The 14,956-nt window shown below is 36.1% G+C and overlaps 1 protein-coding gene across 2 annotated transcripts in view; it reads right to left on the bottom strand.

Annotated features, from left to right (window-relative positions):
* atrn (attractin) overlaps positions 1–14,956 on the bottom strand; it is a 295,073-nt gene that overhangs the window by 112,643 nt on the left and 167,474 nt on the right. For both annotated transcript variants that reach the window (XM_039751934.1, XM_039751935.1), the window contains exons 18-23: positions 14,564–14,785; positions 13,815–13,952; positions 13,517–13,610; positions 13,319–13,371; positions 12,407–12,501; positions 11,475–11,553 (exon numbers count right to left, since the gene is read on the bottom strand). In XM_039751934.1, coding sequence (XP_039607868.1) covers positions 11,475–11,553; positions 12,407–12,501; positions 13,319–13,371; positions 13,517–13,610; positions 13,815–13,952; positions 14,564–14,785 — 681 coding nt within the window. The remainder of the gene's footprint in view (positions 1–11,474; positions 11,554–12,406; positions 12,502–13,318; positions 13,372–13,516; positions 13,611–13,814; positions 13,953–14,563; positions 14,786–14,956) is intronic.

Raw genomic sequence — 14,956 nt, forward strand, 5'->3', positions numbered from 1 at the left:
TTCTTTTTGGAAATCTGGGACGCCATGTCAACCGGACCAAACAGGACAAGGACAACCCAAGTTGTTATCAACGCTCAGTTCAGAAGCCTGCATCTCTGATGGTATGGGGTTGCATGAGTGCGTGTGACATGGGCAGCTTGCATGTCTGGAAAGGCACCATCAATACAGAAAAATATATCCAGTTTCCAGATCAACATAGGCTCCCATCCAGACGTCATCTCTTTCAGGGAAGACCCTCCATTTTTCAACGAGATAATGCCAGACCACATTCTGCATCAATCACAACATCATGGCTGCGTAAGAGAAGGATCCGGGGACTGAAATGGCCAGTCTGCAGTCCAGCTCTTTCACCTATAGAGAACATTTGGTGCATCATAAAGAGGAAGGTGCGACAAAGAAGGCACAAGATGATTGAACAGTTAGAGGCCTGTATTAGACAAGAATGGGAGAGCATTCCTATTTCTAAACTTGAGAAACTGGTCTCCTCGGTCCCCAGACGTCTGTTGAGTGTTGTAAGAAGAAGGGGAGATGCCACACAGTGGTGAAAATGGCCTTGTCCCAACTTTATTGGGATTTGTTGACATCATGAAATTCTGAATCAACATATTTTTCCCTTAAAATGATACATTTTCTCAGTTTAAACTTTTGTTCTGTGATTTATGTTCTATTCTGAATAAAATATTAGAAGCTGGCACCTCCACATCATTGCATTCAGTTTTTATTCACGATTTGTCTAGTGTCCCAACTTTTTTGGAATCCGGTTTGTACACATATACACACATATACATACATACATACATACATACATACAACACACACACATGTACATACATACATACATACACACACATATATATATACATACATACATATACATATATATATACACATATACATACATATACACATATACATACATATACATATATATACACACACATATACATACATATACATACATATACATACATATACACACATATACATACATATATATATATATACATACATATACATATACACACATATATATACATATACATACATATACATATACACATATACATACATATACACACATATACATATATATATATATATATATATATATACATATATACATATACATATCTATACTAATAAAAGTTAGAGCCCTCACTCACTCACTCACTCACTCATCACTAATTCTCCAACTTCCCATATAGGTAGAAGGCTGAAATTTGGCAGGTTTATTCCTTACAGCTTATTTTGAAATTCTATGCGTAAGGGTCATAACTGGAAGCTATTTCTCTCCATATAATGTAATGGAGTTGAGTTGGAGATGGCCGTGGGGGTCGGAGTTTCGTGTGACATCATCACGCCTCCTACGTAAGTACATAGAGAACAAGGAACAAGAGAACTCCAAACAGCGATGAGCACAAAACGCCATTTCACAATTGAGAAGGCAGAAAAAAATTATGAAGCAAATGATGCATACAAGCATATTCATAAGTACAGCTACTGCGGAAACAAAGCACGGTGTGAACCACAAGTTTATATTAAATTAAGTTCATAGACAGGCTGCCACTAGCGTTTGTAATTTAGTGCCTGCCCATATAAGGCCGTCCATCAGCGGCAATCCAATACAAACACTGCCGATAAATGTTCACGGGTGAAGGACTGTGCTTATGCAGAGGAAGATGAGATGGTCAGGGTGGTGTTTGGCACAAAGTCATTGAAACTGCGAGAGAAACTTTTAAGTGCCGGGTCTGACATTACACGAGATGGCACCAGCACAGCTGGGAACCTTCGATGCAAGAACACCAAGCGGCTCACGTGAACTGACGCAGTGCACAGACAAAAAGCAACAGTTCCAAAGAGTGCTGACCAAATTACACAATTGAGAAGGCAGCAAAAAAATATGAAGCGTCTGATACATACAATCATATTCATAAGTGCAGCTACTGCGGAAACAAAGCGCACGGTGGAAAAGGTGAATGTCCCGCTAAAGGAAGACAGTGTAAAAAAAACCCGTGCATGCAGTTTGTCACATCTCAGATAAAGAGGAAGACGAGCTGTTTATTGATGCAGTAAGAAACTAATCGATGAATGAAACCTCTTATCTTTACAACGATTGACAAACACGGAATGTAACTTGAACACAACACATCGTACACAAATACATATACATCATCATCATACATATACATCATTGAGAAACTTGACTACTAAATAGCCAAACAAGCTTTAAGGATTGAATGGTATCCTCTTGTTTGTTAAATGTTTTTTTTTTCCCCTCAGTTGCACCCCACTGTTGATATAAACATTTAGTTGTTCATTAGAAACATTTCCTCTGCTGTCAATGCTGCATGCAGTACATTTTCCATGAATCACCCCAGGAGAAGCAGATCCCCCTACTTCAGTTTCCCTACATTTTGGAGCCTTCACAGATGTATCATTTTTCTGAGTTCCTTATAAAACTTGCTCTAATTTGCACAGGCAGATAGCTTGTAGATTATGAAAAGAAGTAGAGTTGTCTTTAGATCAGCAAAGGAACTGGGCCAACATATGCAGCAATCCTACCAGACCTTTTGAAAGCTGCCTGTTTTTTGGACTTTTTCCATCTCTGATAAACTGCACTTTAACTGTTACAAATGAGCAAAAGTTCTACTCTCCACCATTACCTAAAAAATACTTATTACTTAAGGACTGTTGAAGATTTTATTTATTACTGAAACCCATCATTAATGTGAAACATATCTTTATTGTTTACAAAAGATTGAGTAAGAATTTCATTTTAAATGTGACACACAGAAAAAAAACTAAATTCAGACACAACTCACAGAATAGAAACAGTTAATTTCTCACAATGTTTCATTTTAAATCAAGGCAACATGCCCAGCATGTTGACCTTAAAATAATTACAAAGAGTTTTTTATTTTGGTTTTAGTGCTATCAGATGTTCAATGATTACCTTAATTCTTTAAATGGTGGGTAATTTCAGTCACACATTTTTCTGTTATCTAATTTGGTTCTACAATCTGAAAATTTGCTGTTGCTTCTTAATGCCTGTGTCCAGTGAGTGAATGAGCATGTGTGTGTGTATACTGGAGTGCCTGAGTATTCAAAACATGATAATATAAAATATTTATGTGCATATAAATTGCCATTTTATTTTTGCGAATGACACAGTAAATAGGTGTTCAGCATTTCTTGTCTATATTACTTGCATGTTGATAGGTACTGTACATATAAAACTATACTAGAAAAAAATGTTAGGAACCACATACATATCAGACTGAAAAAGAACTGAGAACTAAAACAATTTTGCATTTATTCTATGTGGTGCTACAAGTGCACAAAATTATCTGTCTGGTTTGACCTAAAACCTTTAAGATTAAACATTATCAAACTGAGAAACAAAACATTCAAAACAAGAAATTAGAAAAATACAGTTAAAAGCAATTTTCAGACAATGACGAAAGCGATTTAGATTAGGATAACTGTCGAAATTAGGGGTTATTATTGAAAATTATCAAAACAGTTCAAGAAGCACTGAAATACACAAAGGGGGCAGATATCTCAGCAAACAGAAAGACCCTTTGGCCCCTATTTAGACTGAAATAGATTATTTTTAAATGGGTGACTAATGGCTGAAGAAATCCAAGGACTCATAGAAGTCCTTCCTGAACAAAAGCTCGGAGTACAATTTTTATTTTAAAAAAAAGATTTACATAAATGGGTGTAGTTTTAAGTCTGTATCCTACAGTTATCTAGATATTCCATGAAAAGCAAAATGCAGGACTTTTGAAGGTAGACTCTGCAATCACCAATGAAACAGGGACAACTTACAAGGCTCTTCTACCAGACCCTTTGAAAACTGGTCAAACCGCCTTCTAGATCTTGTACGATAAAGTAACATGAAATCTTTAGTCAAGAAGGAAACTGATAAGGCTCTTTTGTAGAAATATGCTTAAAATGAGAATGTCAAACCCACTCCCAAGGAACAGAAACCAAATTAAGATTTGTGACGCTGCCAGTCCAGCTCTATGCTCCGTCTTCCATATTTGGGAGCCTCTTGAACCCAATGCCATCAATAACATAACTGGATGAGTGTGGCAGATGGGGGACAAGAACACTCCAGGCAAGGGGGCAGTGCAAAGCGTCCAAGTGCTTTTATTAAACAAAAAAAAAATCAAAACCGTTTGTGTCAATTAAAATGCAGTGCTTGCAATAAATAATTCCAATTAAAAGGTTAAAAATCCAAATGATTTAAAAAAAAAAAAAAAGGCTAAAAATGAGAATATAAACCAACAACAGTAATTGGGTCAAATGAGCTGAGCACAACTCCTTCCAAGTCTCCCCACCCAACACATTGCCCGCTCAACTGACGGAGACTTCAGGAGATGTGGTCCTCTCTATCCAGACTCATCTTTGGCTGCCTCAGTCAGCATCTGCCAGACTGCTTGGGGTCAGTTGTCCTCTCATTATCCTTCTCACTCATGCAGTCGCCCCTCGGATCCGTGAAGAGGATGCCACCTTGAATGTTCCCACTCCGCTGCACAATCAGTAGGGAGTGGCAATCCTTCACTCCATTGTGGGACCACTGACCGCGATCCCATTTCCCACATTAGCGGTTGGCTCGTTCTCTCTCTGCCTCCATCTCTTTCTCTTTATTTCTGTGCTGGCCCATATATACACGACTCTGTGGGTGCAGTATCTCAATCACACACTGCAGGAAGCCAATGAAGCAATTGAGAAAGATCGCACCCTCACGTGCAGATAAGTCTCACCTCAATAATTTCACCAACTCCCCACTGCTGTGCAAGTGCGCCTACGGAGCCTGACACAGCCAAATGCCAATCTTTCAGAGCTGCAAACCTGCTATATCACAAGATTCCAGTGAGTGAACAGAACCACAGAGTAGTAGCGAGCAGAAAAATAGAGTGGCATCGTCTTACATACGCACACAGCCTTTTACAAACACAAGGGGTGAAAAAAAGCAAAAACTACTCAAATCCTCAGGTAAGTGCAACTGGAGTAAAGTCAGCCCCCAACAAGGAAAAGTAGCCAAAAGTGACAGGTCATCAAGAGATCAATTGCCCAGCAAGTGGTGAAGCTTAAAGCCGAGGTCTTCTAGTCATTCATCTGAACATAGAAAGCACCGAACTACAGAAAGGGAAAAAGATGAACTCAGTGCTAAACTTAAATTCCATCTGTTCTCTGCCCTTTGAGGGCACCTTTATATGTTGAATGTTCTGCAGCATGTACAGTTCAGGTTTTCCAGCCAAAAATACAGACAAGCGTCACCTGCCAAAAGTGCTTAGTTAATTTAGGGTAAATCCTTACACTGGCTCCCGGTAAAGTTTAGGTCAGTTTTCAAAATACTACATTTAACATATAAAGCCTTAAATGGCCAAGGTCTGGCTTACTTATCTGACCTTATCATTACTCACAAACCAGAGCACACATTAAGGTCTCAAGATGCCGGACTGCTTATGATTCCAAGGATTAATAAAATAAGTCAAGTTTTTACTTACAGGGCCCCTAAACTGTGGAATGGTCTGCCTGCTACAGTAAGAGATGCCCCTTCTCAGCTTTAAAATCCTGGCTGAGGACTCACTACTTCAGTTTAGCATATCCTGACTAGAGCTGCTGATTAACTGTGCATAATGCATCTCTGTTGTTAATCATTAGCATTAAAACGTAAGTAATAATTGATAGTAATAATTACTAAGCCTCACCTATTCTGTTTCTCTTCTCTGTACTCAAATGTGGCACTTGGTGTCACTGCCCTACTGCCAAGTTGTCTGCCTGCCTAAGGAAAAGTCATGTATGATGGAGGAGCACTGGAATTATTGAGAAGAAGGGTCCTTTCATAATATTGGCTGGCCCACCACTGACTCAGCTATGGAATGGCCAGTAGAGGGGAGGCAGCTTGACGGTCGAGGTCTCCAGGACTCTGAACAAATTAGAATTGTATTATGCGATATCATCTACTCTTGTAATATTACTGTTGTAATTTCATATTGTATTAGAGATTACTTGTGTTTTGTTCTGTGTGGTGCATTGTATTTACCCCTTTTTTTGACACCCACTGCACGTCCAACCTACCTAGAAAAGGGTCTCTCTTGGAATTGCCTTTCCCAAGATTTCTTCTTTTTTCCCCCTACAAAGGTTTTTTTGGGAGTTTTTTTATCGTCTTCTTAGAGAGTTAAGGTTGGGGGGGCTGCCAAATGACAGGGCCTGTGTAAGCCCATTGCATCACTCCTTGTGTGATTTTAGGCAATACAAAAATAAACTGTACTGTATTGTATAGTAGCAGACACAAACTCTACTCTACTTTAACAAACGTGTAAAAGCAAAGAACATTAAAAAAAAATTGCTAAAACAACTGTAAAGGATGCCTTCTGTAATTGTCTGCCCGTTCAATACATTTTCATTGAGGGAGAGTGTAGTAGAGCTCCTTACTCTAGCTGTTCCCAATTCCCAGCCTTCTAACTCACATACTCTTTCAGTTTATCAGGTTTATGTGACTACAAATGACAGTCTTCATACACATAGACAAATCTACCTTACTTGGCAATTGCCCAGTGGCAGTTTGCATATGCTTGTAAAGCTATGGCTTATAAATATGTTAGGATATGTCGAATGAGAACTCACAGGAATTTCTGCTATCAATCACATCATAAGAGGTGCTATTACCAGGATAGACTTGTTAAAGTAATTTAATCCTGACTTAAAAACAATCAAAAATTACTATTGCAAGGGGCACAATAATTTGGAGGAATACTTTCTAATTATATGGTGACAGCAGCCTCTATCACCTTCCGTCAATTCTGAATATTTCTTTACATTTCCAGGACAGCAGAGGACGTGCCTAATCTCTTACTCTCATTCTTCAATCCTCTACTGATATTTTTCACAAAATCTCTTATTATTCTCTATCTTTGTTCTTTGTCTCTCTGTTCTATTTTAAAAGAATTCTTTAAGCTTTACTCTTTGGGTACCACTGCTGCCAGGCTGGCACAGGTCTCCTTGATTCTGTGTCTCTTCTAACTTCAGCAACTTCTATTTCACTAATCTGGTGGTTTCTGAACTTTATGCAATGTATTAAAGATAAACTGAACATCCAGTCACTTCAATAGGAAGTAGTTGGCTATATGGCTGGTTTACACCTGGACTGCTGGTATTCACAAATATCGGGCTCTCCTAACCCCTCTGACCCTTTGTTCCTAAGTTTTTTTTATAGCCTGGCAGTTGGACTGCTGCATTTTCTCCCTGCTGTTCTGAAACTTTTTTTTTCCCTTTCTTGTTTTCCTCTCATGGCTGAGTTGGGGATTTCCTCTCATCTTTTTGGTTCAGAATTATTTGTTATTGTTCATTTCCTGCATTTGTTTAACTCAATAAAAATAGCAACAAAAATATTACCAAAATTACTGTAACAGCAGAATAACCTCTGTGCTGAAAAGCAAAAGACACAATAACTTCTTGATACAAGTGCTTAAAATGTGTTCCATATATATTTTAAAATATAAATTTAATTTAAAATATTTTATTTCTTCAGGAGTCCTTAAGCTGGCTATTTTCTACATTTTTTGAATAAATTTTCATACTTTAAAATTCTGTAAAAGGCACAGCATGAATACAGAAATAAAATTTAAGTAATGTACAGCAACACTTATTCACCTATATTATTTAGAATAAAGAAAATGCTTAACAAAGTGCCTTTCGCTGCCATCAAGTAAAATCCACTATAGTCTCACACTTGTGCCTTAATTAGCTAGTAAGGAAAACAACCTGAAAGACTAAAACTTTCTATTAAAATAGTTCAGGTTCTTTTAAGAACATTATCGGACAGTGTTAATTAAATATTATTGATTGAAATCCCTTGCTGATGAAACATCTGGATAAAACTAATGAGAACCAGAATTAAACTGTATTAATTCATAATTACACTTGTGAAACTTTGGCCAAAAATGGCAAGAATTAAATTATCTATGTCTTAGCTATTTATTTCAAAACTTTCACTTGGTTTAAGTAAGTAATGGGGGGAAAAAAGCAACAAACGAGGCAATAAACTACAGCGGTACCTTGGTATTTTTCCCATAAGAAATAAAGGGAATATGATTAATCCGTTCCCATGGGAAAAAAAATCCTATTGTTATTGGCATATTATACATTGACATACTTTTGCCACTAACAAATATGTAATATTCTATCTTTTTCCTTAATAAATAAATGACCAAGTATAATATTTTTGTCTCACTTTAACTGGTTTCTCTTTATCTACTTTTAGGACTTGAGTGAAAATCGGATGTTTTAGGTCATATTTATGCAGAAATACAGAAAATTCTAAAGGGTTCACAAACTTTCAACCACAACCGTACTCTGGTTTTCCTCTAACAGTCCAAAGACATGCATATTAGGTAACTGGCAATTTTAAATTGTCCTTGTGTAAGTTTGACCATAGGTGTGTGTGAGTGGGTCTGCACTTGGCTGAGATTTGATTCAGGGTTGGTTCCTTCCTTGTGACCAAAGCTGTCTGGAAAGGCCTAATCCATTACCACATTGAACCACTCCCCATCCTGAAAGCAAACATGGAACCAGAAAATACAGGCAGAACAATGTTATTATTATTATTATTTATAATATAGGCTTTTTCATGTTATAAAATTACCATTAAAATTTAGAGTGACAGCAAAATAGATTTTTAAATGTAAAACCTCATAATTTACATATCATATACACAGAGGTTAACATAAGTGGCATGCAAGTATACATGCACAGTGAAATAATTATAATGCGTGTTTTTTTTTCTGTCATAAGTATGTAAATGTGTACCTATTTTACATTATGGAAGTTGAAAACACAAGGCATCCTTAATTTTTACAAGTGCTATTGACTGCTATCGTACTCTAGGAATATCTTGTGAATTTGATGTTTCCCTAATTTGTTATTTCAATCTTCAAATCAGTTCACCACAAGTTTGCAGGCACTGCCTCATTGTCAGCTAAATGATGCAATTGCAGGGAGGAGTAGATGTAGAATTCTTTATTGTCAATATGCATACACATAACTACATTTTTTGTTGGTAGGACTCAGCTTCAAGGCAGAATATTTAAAATACACAATGTACTATAAATAATAAAATAAACATAATAAGTATAAAAGACAGCAGCAATAAAACAATCAAGTCCAGACTTTTCCTGAGGTAGCACGCCTGCAGAGACCAATAATCTGTGTGCGTGGGTCTGCAGGGGAGGATTAAGAGGGAAAGTATGTGTGCATGTCTACAGGGGGGCAGGTTAGGGGTAGATGTATGTGCGTGCATCAGCAGGGGCAAATGGGCTTCACAGCTCTGGGGAAAAAGCTGTCTTTCAGTCTGCTGGTGCGCGTTTTTATGTTTCTGTACTGCTTTTCCAAAGGCAGTGGTACAAACAGTCCATTTCCTGGATGAGTGAGATCCGCAGCTATACATTTGGCCCTCTTCTGCACCCTTCCAGAATATACAGAGTCCAGGTCTAGGACAGGACTTCCTACAATCCCCTGTACTGTTCTCACCACCCATGCCAAGTCCTTCCTATCCTGTGCTGTGCAGTTGCCGTACCACACTGTAATACTGTGGCAGAGAATGCAGATATGTAGAAGTATGACATGAATATAGCAATGCTTTAAAATGGTCAACCCAACATAGCAGAGTTTACTCTGTGGTTCCCACACACTGAAAATCAAAGCAGAGAGGAAAGACTAAAAGCTAACGGTTCATTAACATTTTATACAATTATTAGCCTGGTGGCAGGTGTTTTGACCTCATTTATTTCTTTCAACCCCTTAACAAAATATTTCAGATCTGCTTCAAAAGTATGTTTCTTATTAGTCCAAACAGATACAAAAATTATCCAGCAGAGACCACTGAGCAACTTTTACAATATCCCACCACCTGCTAGAAAAAAACCAGATCAAACAAGGGTTTTCAGAGTCAAGCTTGGATGATGATCCCAGGTTAAAGGCGAATGCCAAGTGCAGAGACATATGTTGTAAATTTTGCTGTTCATAACCACCCCTTGCCAAAAAAAAGTCTACTCTAAAGGAGCTAAAAATTTTAGCCATGCAGTTTTTAATAAACAAAGATAGCAATATGCTTAAAAGATTTGTAGAAGGTATAGAAAGAGAAAACAATTATAGGGGATTGAGCACGCCCCTTGAAGAGTATAAACACAAACTAAATGGAGAACAGTTCAAAGCTCCAAATTGATTTTGTTGTAATTCTCCATGAGGCTAAATATGCACAACCCATTAGTGATCTTGTACAACTGTAGAAAAAGTTTACTGATAATGTTATGAATGCTTATGACTTAATTTCTACCATGATACACATCGTTAAATGTATGCAACATTTTTTTTTTTAATTTTTTAATCTACTTGGCCCAAGGGGAAGCAAGATATTCACATTTTTGGATACAAAATTCGTAGCGAGTTAATTCACAAGTTTGAAGCCTGCCTGTCTGTTGAGAGAGAGAGATTCTGCTTTGAGGGAGTGGATGCATTTGAAGCATGCTGAGAAATGTCTATCTGCATCTCCTGTGTATGATCTGGTCAATATTGTCAATACTGGGAGTACAGACCTCAATATTCACAAAGTTATACCGTTGTCTCTCATACTGTCTTTAAGCAGTGAGATGGGATTGTCAATAGTAAGCATTGTCAGAAATGAGTACAGACAAGAACTTATCTGTTTTAATGCATACAACATTCATTTTGCAAGCTGACCACTGAAACATTTGACCCCCAAGACTGCAGTTCTATTGTGGCTGCAAACAGCACATCACACACTTAATCAAAAAGAAAGAAGCTCATGGTAGGTTGAAAGCGGAAAAGAAGGCAAAATGGACAGTGAGTTGGATGACTTAATGTTTGTTCATGCAGGTACTCAGAGTACTAGTGCCAACATTGTATATGTCTACACTTTTGCTTAAGAATGAGACACCAACACTTCATGTTTAAGTTAAATAATGAAAATACATATAAACAAAGAAAAAACATTTTAACTTCAATGTCATATTGCAACTCTAGCAACTATAGCTCTAAGGTCATGAATAATATAAAAGTCAGAATTTTGCCTATGGGCTTAGAATAAATCATTCAAGTAACGGCTGCTAATTTTCTTTTATGAATAAAATAATATGTCTGAGAAAAGGTCATGAAGACCTCAAGGACAAATTATACAGTATGACTTAATATATAAAAAAAAAAAAAACACTACACTTGACCTGGTAAAGATAAGGTACTAGAAGGCACAGGGCTGGTATTATAGTTATTTAACTTTCTGTCTTCAGCATTTATTTTGTTTGGGGTTTTCTGGCTTCAATGGATTTTAAACATGGATACACAGATGTGTTACTGGAACAGAAGATATACCAAGTCATACAGTAAAACTAAATTATCCATTTGCAAATTATTTCTTTTCCTAATAACATTATATATTGTATTACCTGCAAAGCTGGTTGCCCATGTGATGTTAAGATTGAAGTTTTTGGAAGCATTGATAAACATGTCCAGATCCCGATTTTGCTTAAACAGAACAAAGATGATTTTCAACAAGTAAATCAATGAATAAAAATTATATAAAAAATATCCTCATGAATTCCTAAAAACAGTGTTACACTTAACCCTGTAACCAATCTTTCTGTCAGAGGCTAACTTTATTATTAGTATTATTATTATTATCCATTATTATTATTATCATCAATAATAATAATGAGGGTGGGTCAGAATTAACTTCTTATTTACTAACTTGTGCATTTCCTATGAAGGTTTAAAACAATGTTTTGCTTTCACACAGGAATTTGAGTAAAAGCAAATATACTGCAAATCTTCAACATGTTTGTTAAGTAAGCTATTTACATTTAAGTGTTTCTAAGGAGACCATTCACACTGCAAAACAGATTCAAATTACACTGTAAAGTAGAGGAGCAACATATTACTTAATTCTAGTACACCTCTGGTTATGCATTATAAACTATCGATTTTTGGAAAACATCACAGTGAAAAAGTATAGGTCAGTATTAAACACATAATAGAAACAAAAAACAAATCAACTGTATACTAAAGCAAATGGCTAAACACAATTTCATTTGTATCCATATTTCAAGCAAATAAGTAAAATCAAAAGATCTAATTAACTAAAGACAACTGAAAACATTAGTATATGACTGAAAGATAAGTTGCAATAAAAATTGCATTCACTTTACCTATAAATGATAAGACTGGCAACACTACCATCACTACCACATTTTATGATTAATATTGTTTTCTGTTATCAGGGTTAAGCATTAACTATAGTTATTATGGATAAAACAATTGAGAAAAATGACATTTTAAATTCACAAAGCTCTTTAGAAGAGTATTTACTGAAAATGCTTACTTCTTCAGGAGTAGCAACAAAGTTAATGGCTGTATAGTAACGGTCATCATCTTGGGATAGACTGAATGTGAACTGATAATCAATTAGCAGGGTATCTACAAAAATATATACAAACATAAAACAAGAAAGATGAATTATAAAATCACCTAAGCCCTTAACCTAGGTTAATGAGACTGATGGTGCCATTTATTAGATGTTCCTATAAACTAAATAATTAACATGAAAACTAAGCATACAGTATCAAACAATAAAAAAATAATACTGTTTTAGTTGTATGTATATTCAGCTTAACCTGTTATTTCTAAATACATTTTCAGTGTTAATATTCACTTCACATACAGTGTAACTGAAATGCACTAAAATGCTTTTTTTTTACAAGTTTAGTACAGTAATACTGATCCAAATTGTTCATTAAAGTGATATAAACAAGAAAATTTAATCAAGTCTGGTTAGTACATTAGAAGAATTATGATAATTTAGCACAATAAGCTTGCTACTAATAACCAACTAATTTCTCAGAGAAAACTTAAAATTGAGTTCTAAAGGTCTGCAAAACAGTATTGTCTGCAACACTAGTTGGAAACTCATTCCATGTGTCTACATGTTGTCTGCATGAAGAAAAACTTTCTGAAAATGCACAGCTACATTACTGATGCTTGACCCATCACAAATAATAACATTGTGAAATACAATCCACACTAAAATTTCTGAGATTTTGTACACACACAAATACAAAAAAACAAGTTGAATTTGAAGAAGAGACAGGGAAGGAGCAGGGGAAAGAGGAGAGAAAAAGGTAATACCTGTGAATATTTTCCTTTGGGTTTTATTTGAAAAGTCAAATAAGTAATATTTAAATAATTTAAGTTAAAAGAATAGTAAAATGGGTCAATTATGCTTCAAATTACTTACAGTAGCAAGTTCCCTTTAGTGGGTTTCCTTGGTATCGATTTTCGACTTCACAACTGAAAACGAAGGGGTAAAAAATTATCAAATGTCCTGAATAGAGGTAGATAGGGAAAAACGGACACAAACAGATAAATTATCTAACAGCAGCACAAAGCAAGAGAAGAAAAAACTGATATTCTGACAGCATATCAAGGTACTCACAGGTGGCACTTGTCCCCTTTAATTCCTTTGGTGGTACAGAAGCACTTCCCACTTTGTGCATTGCAGATGGATGCATGGCCATTGCACTTGCAGGCTACAGAGAAATTAACAGTTGTAACTATCTGCTGTCTGTTGTATCAACAGATACAACTAAGCTACTGTATCAAAGAATTTTAATAAAAGGGTGACAACTGAACAATGTGGTTTTCTTTTACAGCAGGTATGCAGACATCTTCCTAGTCTAATCACTAATCAGTGAGTAAATACTGATGGCTGCTGTTTGGTATATTTCACTCACGCTGGCATGTGCCTCCATTGGTAGGATCTCCATAGTAGCCTGAAATACAGGTCTCACAATGTTTTCCTGTGGTCAGGTCTTCACACTTCTCACAGACACTTTCATTGATACATCTGCTGTGGCCATTACATTGGCAAGCTGTGAATGAAAAATGACAGATAAGACATCTGCAAAAACAAAACAAAATAAAAGCTAATACTAAACATTCTCCTCATTGAATAAAACTTATCCATCCATTTTGGAACCCCCATTCTTTTCTAGCAATTGGATCTCAGCCAGTTCATTACTTGGCACGTTGCAAGCATAACCAAAGTGACAATGATACAACAAACATAACCAAAGTGACAATGATACAAGTAACATTTAGTGTTTCCCATCAATACAATGGATATGGGAGGTAAACAGAGAACCTGAAGGAAGCCAAACTGAACAATATATAACTAGGCACATTTTAAAAACATAACTGGACCAGAAATTAAACCTTGGTGTGTCAAACAGTAAATTATAATAATAAATACTATTTGAGTTTGTCACTGTCCATAGATTTTATTATGCTATTTAAAAAAAAATAAATAAAAGTGCTTGAGTTTTGTTTTTATTTTTTTTTATATAATAAAAAGCACCAAAAAAGCAACTCAAAAACTAATTTTCATCCTACACATTATATAAAGCAATTAAAAAAAAATAAATGTAACATAAATAGCAAAATTGACCATTCAAAACAATTTCCTTATATATTCCTTGATTACCTGGACACTGGATGAAAGACCAATTGTATTTGTGGTCAAATGGACACATGGTGGTATTAAGAGCAGGCTCCTGGAAGGAACTAGGAATGGGCATCTGGACTGGGCCACGGTACGAGCCTTCGATACACTGTCCTTTACCGGTATTGGTGGGCTCTGTGCACCACCCACAACCGGGCTGATCCAAGCACTGGCCACATGTACGGTAACCTGAACAATTTTCAGCTAAAACCAAACAACAAAACATAATAATTAATAGATGCCAAAAAACACAAAGACAGCCATATGATGCACAAGTATTACCTAAAGCGAAGTTTTGCACCAAGATGCACTCAAATGTTAAAGCCTTACTTTGTTGAGAAAGCAATGCACTCACAAGATCCCTTTGAAATACAG

Source organism: Polypterus senegalus, chromosome 4 (assembly GCF_016835505.1).
Source record: "Polypterus senegalus isolate Bchr_013 chromosome 4, ASM1683550v1, whole genome shotgun sequence".
NCBI lineage: Eukaryota > Metazoa > Chordata > Cladistia > Polypteriformes > Polypteridae > Polypterus > Polypterus senegalus.